General features: G+C 41.6%; 2 protein-coding genes across 2 annotated transcripts; both read right to left on the bottom strand.

Moving 5' to 3' along the window:
• Positions 1-1,147: 1,147 nt before the first annotated feature.
• Positions 1,148-4,481, bottom strand: LOC136425886 (fucolectin-1-like). Its single transcript, XM_066414815.1, has 5 exons — positions 4,421-4,481; positions 3,933-4,061; positions 2,664-2,811; positions 1,945-2,189; positions 1,148-1,359 (listed from the first exon to the last, which is right to left on the bottom strand). The coding sequence occupies exons 1-5, from the start codon at positions 4,479-4,481 to the stop codon at positions 1,148-1,150; spliced, it is 795 nt and encodes a 264-aa protein (XP_066270912.1).
• A 2,758-nt stretch (positions 4,482-7,239) lies between these two features.
• On the bottom strand, positions 7,240-11,103 carry LOC136426054 (uncharacterized). Its single transcript, XM_066414987.1, has 5 exons — positions 10,956-11,103; positions 10,015-10,140; positions 9,208-9,391; positions 8,099-8,340; positions 7,240-7,488 (listed from the first exon to the last, which is right to left on the bottom strand). Exons 1-5 carry the CDS (start codon positions 11,062-11,064, stop codon positions 7,244-7,246), a joined length of 906 nt encoding a protein of 301 aa, XP_066271084.1. The 5' UTR covers positions 11,065-11,103; the 3' UTR covers positions 7,240-7,243.
• Between the last annotated feature and the right edge of the window lie 2,687 nt (positions 11,104-13,790).

Raw genomic sequence — 13,790 nt, 5'->3', positions numbered from 1 at the left:
CATTTATTTGAGTAACCAGTCAGATACAGTTTTGATTAAATCATTGTACACCACAGCAAAATAAATTCATTAACAATCGTAACATTACTAAGATGACAACATTACGTAACTACTATGGCAGTATCTACTTATACTTGTAGTATAAGCTTAGGCAATGTCTATTTATGTAACCTATATCAACATAAAATCTAAAAAAATATTTAAAATACATCAACACAGAATTCCATAAAAGCAAACATATGGCACGACAAGCAAATCAATATTTTGAGATAACAAAACACATCAAACCAAGAAAAAAACTTGGAGTAGACAATTGTCAAATGTCGTGATTGCAAGTGCCATATATGCATATTTTGTCATTTGCATAAACAAAGTTCGTAGACGAGTTTTTCAAAGGGTTAACAGACAAATAGTCTGATGAAACCCTGGACAACGTTAAACAGTCTCTCTGCCAGATGGGATGAATACTTTGCTGTTGGAATCAACCTGAGTGGAAGGAATTGAACTTTTGTTAGTGATAATGCAGTTAAAGGAACTGTACAAAAAGTCAAGAAAGAAACGGAGACTAATGTTTAGCTCCCAATTGGAAAAAAAGGGCCCCGCCGGGTAGTTGACGGGCCATTTTTTGGCACTTTCGGGCGTGACCCCTACGTGGCCCCGTGTGACACCCTGGGCCTGCCGGACTATTTTTGGGGCTGGCCGGGACCCCGAATCATTTTAAACCAGCCTTAAAATCAACGCGGGACCGGTAATAAATTGACGCCGTGACGTAATCGTGCGAGCACCGGGAGGTGCCCCCAGCCCACTGGCAGTCCATTGGGACAAATTTGTGGCTTCGGGGCCCGGCCGGAACTAGCATAACATGGCATAGCATAACATGGCGTCTGTAACAAACCTTAAATGGAAACGGGATACAATTACATGAATACAATTATCATTGTGGAAGCATACGGCTTTTACGGCATGAGGTATAATCAAACTTAATGTCATAAAACTGAGGTAATAATTCAATCAATCTGTCGATTGTTAAATAGCAGTCTACAATGAACGTGTATCAATCCGTTCATGTAAAAATCGTTGATATAATATGCATAATGAATTTAAGCTTCAATGGTGATGATGTGTTTTGCAAAAGACAATGACAGAATCACTTGTGAAACAAAATGCGATCACCTAAGATGTTCCGATAGTCGACGCAGCTGTCGCCACAGCCACAGTGCCAATAAGTAGCGCCGCAGTAGTTGTACGGGGAGCAGCAAGGACTGACGGAGTTTGGGTCGCACTGGCCTGGGTTGGCACCGGGAGCGGGAAACCCGGTTCCACATCTTCCATCCTCACGCCACTTCTTCGGCAAGGCCACTACAAACAAACAAACATACAGACATGAAACAAGGGTCCTTAGGACACAAATCTCCGTGAAGTAATTACGGTGTAGGCCCTGTGGGCTAATGTGTTTGGTACCCTCTTTACCAGAACAAAAACCTGTTCCTTTTTATGCCAAAATACAAGCAAATACAACAAAAGGATCTGGAGTTACAGCTGTGAACACACGAACCCAGGCGATTACAGTACCCCCGTAGGAGATTAACCTCCTTCACGGAGGTAATTATGACATTTTTTTTCAAAATTAGCAAAAAGCTTGTTATCATTGGGATAGTCCCTTAGAGATTGTACAGACACTGTGTCTGGCAAGTATTATAAGGATAGAGTGTAGCAAATGTAGTCATGACCAGTTGAAAGAGGGCAAAGATAAAGCTGGAAGACCACGCAAACAGTACAAGGAGGCTGATAACTTTCGTAGTCTTTGTCATGTCAATGTGGCTTTATGTTTATGCAAATTTTATGAGGACTGCACTCCCACGTGAAAAAAAACCACGAGAAGTAGAAGGCTTATGTCTACTCATTTATCGTTTACGACAAGAGGCGCCATAATTGAAAGCATACCTGCATTTGAAAAGACTTGGACCTCGCACAGGGTCAGGTATCGGCGGATGGAACCAGGAAGACGAACGCCGACGTACCGCCCGGTCATCCCCGGGCAAGATACGGACATAGACGGCTGGCTAAGGACGATTCGATGATCACCTCCACACTTGGGGTTCGAGCTGACCTGGTTGGAATCCCCAATGTGGATGTTGAAGGGGTTGAGTCGTTCCGGACAGCAGTCCTGGCGGTTGTAGACGACCACCCTGTTGAAGACGTTGACAAAGAAATGAGTTGGAAATCTCAAGCACGATACAAAATTAGAAGCAGAAAGATAATCAACGGCAACTATATCATCTTGAATCACATCTCCTTTGGTTAAAGACATCTTAATATTTCCAAACTCAAAATTACCAGCTGTCCGGGGGAAAGGGTTGATACTTTTACTGCAGAATGGTATGATGGAAAAGTATTACTCAGTCACATTTCCAACAAGGTGTAACAAAAAAAAAACGAATTCCCTAGGGAATGCGTTCGTGGAATTCCTAGAATATTTCCAAATCAATCGTAGTGCTACACTAAAGGCTTCGCCCCTGAAGCGTGGCCAGAAAGATGCTCCATCGAGTAGTTAACAGGCTCAACTGTAGCATTGATCATTTGCAGCTTGTGTTGGGAAATTTACGTATCTTTTCGCAAAAACGTACCGGTTTACTCTGTACGTTTGTCCAAGATCCACCCACCACATGGGGGTCGTCTCTGCCCTTGTACAAGAACAGGATAGAGCGTTCCAGAGTCCATCAGTGTTCCCGTCTACCGAACGGCTGGGAAGTGTGTACCCCGCGTAGTTGCTTGTTTGATACGCCGTCTTCCCTTGAGCGATATTGACATCTAATCGAGAAAAACGTTATGTCACTAACAGTGTCATATCTATATGTAATACTCATGATTAACAGAAAAATCTTGTATATGAAACTTCATGCATGTTGTCTATAACTGAAAAATGATTCAGGAAAGCAATAACTAAATCATCATCTGTGCTTTCGAATTTCCGGTCGGTTGATGTGACACTCGTATCAACAAAGTCAAACTTATCATTAGGGAATTTTATTGCCTTTTGACCTCAGTGAAAACGGATGTACAGTAGACACCAGCTAATTGCATGTGTCGGGGATGGGCATAAAACTTTGAAAACCCATACCATTTCCCATTCACTCCATTGTAAATAAAATGGAATAATTGCATGAGCCATTATGGCATACATCTTATATTTGCATAGAATGATGTCACAGCAAACAACAACTGACCTGGAAATATATGATGTACTAAAGTTGGTTGGTATTTGTCCAGTTATAGTTTGTCTTGTTGTTATCACGCAGTTATCTGAATATTGCAGAGATGTGAAAGGCGGAAGTGAAAGGCGGTTCTAGTCAACTTCAGCTGTACCTCTTTTCAATTGTTTACTAAAGTACAGCAAGACGAACGTACAATGTCTTACAGTTTAGCCTCCTCTGCAGGGCTCCATGGTGGCACCGACGTTTGTTATTTTTTTGGGGGGGGGGGGGGAAGGCTGATTCGCGACTTTTAACTTATCGGGCCAGAGTCTTTTGCTGGCCGGGGAACCCAACTTTCCGCCTACGGAAATACGGGTTCCCCAGCTAGCAATACGGGTTCCCCAGATAAAGACCCTGGCCCGGTAAGTTAAAAATCGTGAATCAACGCCCCCCCCCCCCCTCAAAGTCAGCGCCGCCCGAGAGGCCTGCAAATGAGGCTACGTAGATATGTTTACCACACTCCCTGAAATCTAACTATAAGACGCAGGGAGTTGGTAACTTTTACAATGACAACAAAGCCTTACCGGGCGGTGCGGTTGTACCTGCACAGGGAGCAGCCCGGTTGTTAGTAAATTTCATTGCCGTAAAGATTTCAGAATTTTTCAATTTCCATATTTATGGGCCCTAATATAGCTTTGGTTGCCTTTAACAACTTTTTAGGCATGACGACGACCTTACCAGGTGCTCCGGTTGGGACCGGCGCCGGCGGGTAAAGTCCAGCTAGGGCCCCGGCGTTCAGAGTCGCAGAAGTTTGATTCACTTGATCCTTTGCCGCATCACACTTTGCTTTCACAACTTCAATTGCAGCTGCAGTGTCATAAGAAACAACTTAGAGCTCCTGTAATTCCTATTTTCAATTTGACTTTTGCATTGTATTTAGAATTTCGCATAGGGAACATTCTATAAAGAAGGTCATGTTTGCGTTTCATTCATGATGATGATAGTGTTAGAACTTGTGTAAAATCATCTTGTATTCTATGTCGGATTGAGTATAGACAAATACAAATTAAGAATTGATATAAGAGGACAGATATCATTTCGGACGTTTATAGTGCCGACTTGCAATGAAATATTGCATTGCAAACCACACAAGACAGAACAATGAAGATTGCACTTACTCTTAAGTTGCGCAGCTTCCACCTTTGTCAATGCGGAACATTCCGTACCCAACGGGAGAAGGCAAACCACCAGCAAAAGTGTTGTTTGGATACAGTTCTTGTGACCCATCCTCAACTGACCGTCGTATTCTACTCACCAAGTAGTACTGAAAACACTTTAAAGTGCGACGAAATGTACCAGACCCATTCTTTGAGGTCTAGACAATTGGTGCGAATTACTAATGAAACAAACTTGATTATAAATACCTTGCAAGTCAACTTAAGAAACTCATCTTAAGCGTGGACTACGTGTATAGTTATTCCCATGTCAACGTTCAGAGGCATAGACATCATTCAACAATCAAACTCGCTTGAAGCTGTACTCATCTATATTCAATCAGGGTCTTTTTGTGTTTCTCCAAATTAGTTTATTTTCGAGTTGGTCAAGTAGTAAACCTAATCCTTTTCTAGTGAAGTCGAGTGGCTAAATGTTGATGCATTATTTCTATCCAACATTCCTTAATTTTGTGCTAGAATATTGATATTTGTATTAACATGTTTCAACATCAATGGCTGTGAATAACTAAAATTACAGGACTTACCGTTTTCCCTAATATGCACTAATATGCATGATGACTGGTCAGACCTTTATTGCACTTGTAAGTTACAAGATCGGGGTTCGATCCGTGTTCGTGGCGCTAAGGGAAGGAGTTACAATCCTTCCGATGGGACGTTCAGCCGTTTGGGAGAGCCTCAACCCGAGCACTTTAATGAGTCCTCTACAGAAACAAACAAATGAACGCTTATCGGAAAGAGTACGGCCTCGCCCCGGTGCGACTCTGTGCTGGGGGCAGGTTCTAAATTCAAAGCCCAAACTCTTTGTAAGCCTGCGATTAGTTTGGGAACCTTAGCTTAAACTAATCAAAATTACTAGGAATGCCTGACGTCAGGCTTTTAAGGCACACTATTAGATTAAGAGAAGGTTAAGGTCCCGGCACTAGATTGTGTTTCGTCAATAAGCATCAATTCACACGATGGTAAAAACAGGTCCCGAAATTCCCACTTGTGGGGCATGAATATTGATGATTATAACATGCCAATCACACTTATCACCACTGTCAACTGTCTGTGATTGGTTGACGCTTTCACAGGCGGACCGCAGTAGTGTTTACCTTTCTATTTCCCCCCTGTGGCTTTTTCCCGCGAACAGTCTTATGCGTACCTGTAGTCAGTCTTAATTGTCCTTACAAAGCACATTTTAACAATACCAAGTGTGGGCATGATTATTTCTAGCATAATTTTCTTCATCTAGTGTTCAAAATGTCCATATACAGGTAATACCAAGCTGGCGCGTGGCTGACAAAATCGGAAGGTTTGTGGTTTTGACGGCCAGGCGGGAGGATTTTAACTAACTAACAGACGTTAAATGATTGAATGACACAACATAATTATTGAAGCGTCTATCCTTCAACAAACGTTTAACTGCTGTTGTTGCGTATTTCTGGGCGCGAAAATGACATGTATATTAGGTTCATCTTTATTACTGACATAGAACGAATCACATTCATTCACCTGCTGTGCAAAGACAGGCAAGTCATTGAATTAAGCCGGCCTGTCCCTAACGTCCTTGAACCATATCACCAACTGTTTGCACAATGAGAGGTACTCAAATGTCTTAACGTACTAATTTTTTGTTTGTGCAATCCATGTAACACATACTGCTTAACCTATTCAAACACACAAATAGGAAAGAACATTGATCAAAATGTTTGTAAGTTTTATTCCTCCTTAGTAATGGGTACAGGTGTACCAAGACGTTGGGACAAACAGTACGAAAATAAGAAAAACAAAGTGTGCCGCGCCAACATAAAGAGTACAGTGTTTTCCTTCAAATTCTTGATTTTCTCCAGTTATGCAGAGAGCATTTTTTTCTGTTTGAAATAACACAATGCTGATTCCTTAACACCACAGTATCCTTAATTACAGAGCTGTGAGTTTCAAAAGCAAACGGGTAAAGAGAAAAATATAAGCTAAGCTTAGCTACAGACAACAACTTCAAACAAACAAACAGCAAACAGCAAACAAACGTCAAATAATCTATTACAAAGAGGAAAATTCCCTCTTTCCTAAATCCGGATCAACACACGCATCTGCCGAAATATGCGTTACAATAAGTAGATAATGGAATCTTCATTTAACTACAACGTGTTGTGTATGTAATGAACACAGTAAGTCCTCGTTGTGACACGGACAGTTCGTAGCAAACCACGACCAGAGATGTATACATTAAGAATGATGCTCAACCACTGCGTAGGCATTCGTCAGTCTCGCTGTCAACCTAAACAACAACAACAACAAAAACAGCTACTTTAGAAGAGATAAGGTTAAAATGTGTATAGATGGCACAAGATTAATTGAACATGAAGGCTCAATTAACTAACTTCGGGCACTATACATGGAGAACAAGGTATGTTGTATATCCATTATTCAAAGAGTCTGAATCTACCAGATAGTATGTCACTACTGACGATGGGACAAGCGAGGATAGCATGACATACATTGTAGTAAAACATGCCCAGAAGTAACTGGGTTGCCCTGAGCCGGGCAAGGGCAAAGGTGGCCGGAAAAGGTGACGGTGGGGGAAGGCCAACAGTGCAGCCTGCGGCTGCGGTGAGGACCCCCAAACCCTACAACACCTGATGCGCAGCTGCAGACTTTCAGCTACCTGTACAGACACAGACCTTCGAGAAGCCAACGAAACTGCACTGGAATGGGTGGAGAGAAACAGCGACAAGCTATGATGATGATGTAGTTGAAAGAAAATCACTCAAATAGAAAAAAAAAAAAACACCAGCTGGCATTTCAGCTTACAGATTCATCAGGCCTTACCGTCTATGCGCAAACTGGCACGTTGCACAGCTCCCATCTCTGGTTGGGATCCGTGGTGTAGCACCAAAGTCCGGTCCAGCCGTCCGGATTCCGGCAGTAGTTCTGCTCCAGTCCACCTGACGGATAGTTACGAGAAGTCCTGGAGTGTCCATGGGGTGTCTGACTGTCCCAGCGTTGACACGTCTTGCCTGTCGCGGTCTCAGAGACTGTTCCACGGTAGGACGCTCCATTTCCCACCGTGCATGGTTCTGGTGGAAGAAGATATCACGTATACAGCTTAGTATTATCTATCACTATGTACAAACAGAACAAGATTGGTAATGAAAAAATTGGACATAGTACACAACACTATGCCATCAGGCGCGCCCTTGAGGCGTCGCCAAAATTGGCAGAAGACGAGAATGCGCCGATCCAAAGAGTCTAAGATATCTCGCTGCATCTACGGTCAAAAGTGTCCATAGTAACCACTCAAACACGAAAAACAAAATGGCCATAGTAGACAGATAGACAGATGACCACTGCATATAGGATTCTTTAATATGCTTTAAGATCAATATGATATCAATAGGTAAATGAAAAAGGGCCACAAAAAGCCTGGTGGTTGTTATGCAAAGGTAGTCAGTTTTAGAGGTTGGACTATATATATGAACAAAAAACGTTTGGGCGCTTTTATTTCTTAGAAGACGCTGTTGTAGTTTAGCCTGGAATTAATCCTATCAAATATGTCCGATTGGCTACATCGATAGCTTGAATATTAAGGAGGAAGGGGAGCAATCAAAGGGAGGAACAGGGTGGATACAAGCTAGTTGCAATTATACCAAGCAAGTATCAGCATGAAATACTATTTCAGAGGCATACCTGCATTTGAATAGACTTGGACTTCACCCAGACTCAGGATTCGGGAGGAACCAGAAAGACGAACGCCGACGTACCGCCCCGTCATCCCCGGACAGGAGACTGACATAGACGGTTGGCTAAGGTCGATTCGATGATCACCTCCACACTTGGGGTTCGAGCTGACCTGGCTGGAATCCCCGATGTGGATGTTGAAGGGGTTGAGTCGGTCCTTGCAGCAGTCCCAGCGATTGTAGATGACCACCCTGGATTACAAATTAAAGCAATTTAATGGGGGAATCTTAGACACTATACGAAATTAGAAGCAGAAAGATCTGTAGCGACAAAGATGTCATCTTGATTCACATCTTCTAATTTGGTCAAGACGTGTTGACCATTCCAGGCTCAAAATGACCAGTTTATCGTAGTCGTATGGGGGAAAGATGTGGTACCTTCACTGGTGAGTTTTGTGATCGGACGTTTTTAGTCACATTTCTGAACTGGTGGCCCACTGGGTAGTTAACGGTTTTTTTTCTTCCCATTTTTGGGAGGGACCCCGTGACCCCGCTGCCGGGTAATATATTTACTCGAACAGCCCCCTTGCTACACCCCTGTGGGTTCGATTGAAATGTGACTCGACCGTGGCTGTAGTGAAATGTTATGTCTCTTGTCACGGAAAGGAAAGGAAAGTGATCTCGAGCCAGTTTAGCTCAAATGAACTCAATGAACAAATGAGCTTATGTTCCACTGGTCGTGAAAGAGAAGACAGATGCAATGTACAATGTTTACAGGTTCATTGTACCGGAGAAATTCCCCTAGCTCTTTTCGACAAGCACAATGAACAGTGGACCACGGCTTAACGTCCCGTCCTAAGGACTGCGACCCTTACCGGTAGCGTGCATGTCGGGTGAGCGACACACCCGGGGCTTCTAGTTCCAGAGGCAAGATCGCTAACCACTGGACTACGCACACCACACGTAACTGTTTACTATGTATGTTTGTCCGAGATCGACCCACCACGCTGGATCAGCCTCCGACTAGCGGCCCCCTTGCTACACCCCTATGGGTTCGATTGAAATGTGATTCGACCGTGGCTGTAGTAGAATGTTATGTGTATTTTCACGAAAACGTACCTGTTTACTATGTACGTTTGTCCGAGGTCCACCCACCACGCTGGGTTAGCTTCTCGAGCAGTGTGTGTACACGAACCAGCGTTGAAGCGACCGTTGGTGTTCCCGTCCACGGCACGGTCGGCACGCGCAGACCACGAGTAGGTGCTTGTTTGGAACGCTGACTTCCCTCTAGCGATGTTGACATCTACACAGTCAAGAAGACAAAAATCACTAACGGTATCATATCTACATGCTATGCTCATGTAGAACATAAAAATCTTTAACCACTAGTAATAAAACTGGATTCGGGAAAGTCAAATACAGCATTACTGAATCTAGTTGCCATCCTAGTTGGAACTAGTTCGTACATGTGTAATGATACGGTCCCATTTTGAAAGAGGGGCCCGGCCGGACAGCTTGCGGGAACAAAAAACATGATATAAAACACAACAAAAGACAAAATACTCCTAACCATATATTGTGTATTTTTTTGATATGCATTTTTCGTTTTCGCAAACAGCCCGGCCGAGATTGGAAATGGGACCGTAGCATAAGAGGCGAATATGGGGCCGCAGAAATCCAAATTGGAAGCGTCACCCAGGCAAAAGCATAACTTCCTTTCCATTGTTTATTCCCAATATCATATACCAATCTATTCGAACGTACATATATACGGATGTTATTTTCCCTGAAATTAATTACAAAATGCAGAGAGCTGGTATTTTTTGTGAGTATGAATACGAACGTTATTTGTCTACAAACTGACAATAAATGCAGGCTTCCATATTTAACAAATCTTTAAGCATGTCGATAAGAAGGAAGCCTTACATGGTGCTCCGGTTGGGACCGGTGGTGGATGAAGTCCGGCCCGGCTTCCCTCGTCCAGAATCAAAGAAGTTTCAGCCAATCCGGTTATTGCCCCATCACACTTCGCCCTGACAACTTCAATTGCAGCTGCAGTGTCACACGGTCCCCAGATAGTGCGAAATGGAACGAAACGGACGAAATGGACGAAAAGAAAACGGAAATGAGTATCGAAGTTAGGACTAGATTATCTACTGGTGTTTCATTTCATAATGTTACATATGTTGTTTTAGTTCGTTCCATTTCGTTCCATTTCGTTTCATTTATTTCCATCTAGTTCCATTTCGCACTATGTGGGGACCCGTGTCACAGGAAACATACCATCATCACTTTCTTTAACATTTCAATCCTGAACTTGTATGCCTTTGTGTAACATTATATTTCTCGTAAAGATGGTTAAGTCTCATTAATGATGGGTTAGTCCACAAAATGACGCTCATCTTCTATTTTGTGTCTTATAGTGTATGGACAAATCCTTTTGTATCAGAGGATAGCTAACATTTGTAACATACTGGCTTGAAATGAAGTCTTGCATTAAAGGCAATCAAAGCAATATTAGGGCCCAAAATATGGAAATAAAACAAAATTCTGAAATCTTTATGGTAGTGACATTTACGTACACTATCTTAGCATTTAGCAAATTTGCGTAATAATTTGAGCATTTTAAAACCGCGCAACAACGTGGCGTGGCGTACAAAAACCCTGGCGGCGATTTTCAGTGAATTCGCACATCGCAACGACGTCATATATTTACATGGTGGACGTTGCTATACCTCGTGATAGTGTTTTTTTAACATATCATGTATGGAAATGACTTAATAAATTGATTTTCAAAATCCGGTCCCTATCATTGCGTGGATTTCCTTAAAAAAACCCAAAAAAAACAAGATAACGGTTGTACTTACTCTTCAGTTGTACAGCTTCTTCCACTGTCAGGGCGGAACCATTCCTCCCCAACGAGAAAAAGTAAACCACCAGCAAAAGGGTTGTTTGGATACGGTTCTTGTGACCCATCCTGAACTGTCTGACTTTAACTCTGAACCTTGCAGGTCTGAAAACACTCTCCAAGTGCGGTTATATATATACCAGACTGTAATTAGAGGTCCTCGTAATTGGGGCCAAGCAATGAAAGGTCAGGATAACTAGTTTACCGCTACCTTTTAATGCCACTTAAGAAAGTAATCCCAAGTGTGTATTGGTTGCATAATTGTATTTAAAAGGCAGTAATAAGTAACTCAAGGCCACACTTTGACGCGACACCAGAAATGGCCGAGAAAAATATTAATGACTATACACTCAAGAAAAGTTCAGAAACTTAAGTGTGATCAATCAAACCTTCGTTACTACTTCATTAATTGTATATACATCAAAGCTTATCAATCATTCTTCACAGTAATACCGTTGTCATTTAAAGGTTGAATACTAGACTGAGTAGAGCCAACTATGTGAGTGGGTTAGAAAAACAAAGTGCCGAAATTTCCCTTCCAACACAGCAAGGGAATTTCGGAAATAAAGTATATTTTATCTACATGCATGTTAGTTAAGCCGTCTAGATGAAGTAAAACACAGTTGCCAACTTTAACGCGAAGAGGCATAGAAGTAATTCAACAGTCAAAGTGTTTTTCTCATCCACATGCACTCAGGATCTCCGTGTGTTTCTCCAAATCAGTTTATCTTCGAGTTGGTCATGTCTGTGAAGCTTACGGAAATGCAATCCGTTTCTAGTGAAGTACACAACGGCTAACTGTTGATTCTATCTATCCCACATTCTTTCTATTGTGCTAGTAGTATGTAATGATATGTGTATAACAATGGTTCAAGGCCGACACCTCTATTCTGACCTAATAGAATATAATCACATTGGTAAGGGCCGAAAAATTGATTAGGGTACGGTAAGCGCTATTTGTTTCAAGACAGAATCTCATCTTTCGAGGCATCATATTTGAACAAGAAAGCACAAATGAATAAATTGGATTTTGTTAACTAAATATTCTATCTTTTCAGTCGGAATAATTAAAGCTTGGCGGGGGCCATGAAGAAAAGTAACGCCAAAGTTTGGAAAAAAGTTTGCTCTTGTCTAAGGATGGAGTCTGAAGTTGATCAATAGTTTACTACTTTTAACGTCACAACTGGGTGCAAAGTACATCTTAGATATAAAACTATTTGTCTCAGGCCGGGAATAAGCTGCATTTTGCTAATGATATTCAGGCAAATAAGTGCCACATACACATGGCGTGGCGTCGTGTGGCGTAACGGCTAGAACATTCGGCCGTCAAACAAGGCAACCCGAGTTCGAACCCGGCTTGCCCCCAGACAAGTCTGGACATGCGCCCGGACGTTGTGCCCTTGGGAGAGGCACTTTACACAAATTTCCTCACTTCCCTCAGATGTAATTGAGTACATAGCTTCGGTTAGGGACGTCCCTCGGATAGGACGATAAATGGAGGTCCCGTGTTTGGAGAGAGCTACACTCCGCGCACGTTAAAGAAGCCACCACACCTTTTGAAAAAGAGTAGGGACATGCCCCGGTGTGCGATGGTCCAAACCTTACAGTCTGGGCTGGGTTGACATCTTGAAAAGGTGATAGTCACCTGTTATGTCATTTCTTCCACAAATGTGGTAAAACTAAAAAAAAATAAAACACGTGTCCTATTAGTAGATTTCACTTCATTGTAAATTCTTAGAATACGTCTATGATAAAGAAAAATTAACAATAATTATAAAGGATTATTGACTGAAGCTCAAAGTGCATCGTGCCGAACTGTAGCAGTCTGTAGACTGAAATTGTGTATTACAACAGATTACAGCAGGGGATATAACTGATATAAAGGTTATTTTGATGTAGGGCATCTAGAAACAGTACGTGCTTCAAGAGTAATAAATGTAAGGAGCATTCATCTTTTAAAGTAGAATGCCATTATCGACAAAAAGGCTGAGAGCTTGACTAATATTACCTTATTTGTAGAATGTGAACAGCAGGATTATAAATTATCATAATAACTTATAATATAATTCATTATAATAAAATATAATAAAAACATATTAGTTACCATGTTACCATGCAGTAATAAACACTGAAAACCTGCCATTTCTGGTTTGAAAACAACAACAAAATACGCACGCTTCAGATAATAGACGATAAAGACGTATATTTGTGAGTAGTTACGTTTTAAGTAGTATAAAGGATACGCAATATCAAAAGTACATCTAACGATAAATAATGGTATTTATAGCTCGTCGTTCTGATATTTAGTTGTTGCAAAACCAAGATTTCAGCGTATGATGAATCTCAACATTAATAAGGCAAAATAGCTTCAACCTTGGAAGTGTACAGGCGCAGTAATAATTCTGTAAACAAGGCAGACGTCCATCCACTGTGTCATGACGTCAACCTAAACAACAACAGCAACAAAAAAAACACGAACTCAAAATAAACAATCCTTTATTTAGACCTATTTACGTCCTTTCAGGCACAGTACGAATTTATCCTAAATGTTTACCAACCGATATTGGTGTGTATTTCGAATGAATTTATCGTTGATGAAACGTTACACCCTAATTGTTGGTTTTTAATTCAATGTAAATGTCATAGGTTCTTGTAGCTATAGATGGTTTACAGTTGTATCTATGTCTCATAACACACATTTCAATAATCGAACGTAGACGGCCATCTTAAGGTTGATGTGCATTCCAAAGATAGAAGAAAATGATAGGGGTATCATGGCAATCAAAGGACGCAT

Source organism: Branchiostoma lanceolatum, chromosome 19 (assembly GCF_035083965.1).
Source record: "Branchiostoma lanceolatum isolate klBraLanc5 chromosome 19, klBraLanc5.hap2, whole genome shotgun sequence".
Taxonomy (NCBI): domain Eukaryota; kingdom Metazoa; phylum Chordata; class Leptocardii; order Amphioxiformes; family Branchiostomatidae; genus Branchiostoma; species Branchiostoma lanceolatum.
This window is presented reverse-complemented; position numbering and strand designations above follow the sequence as displayed.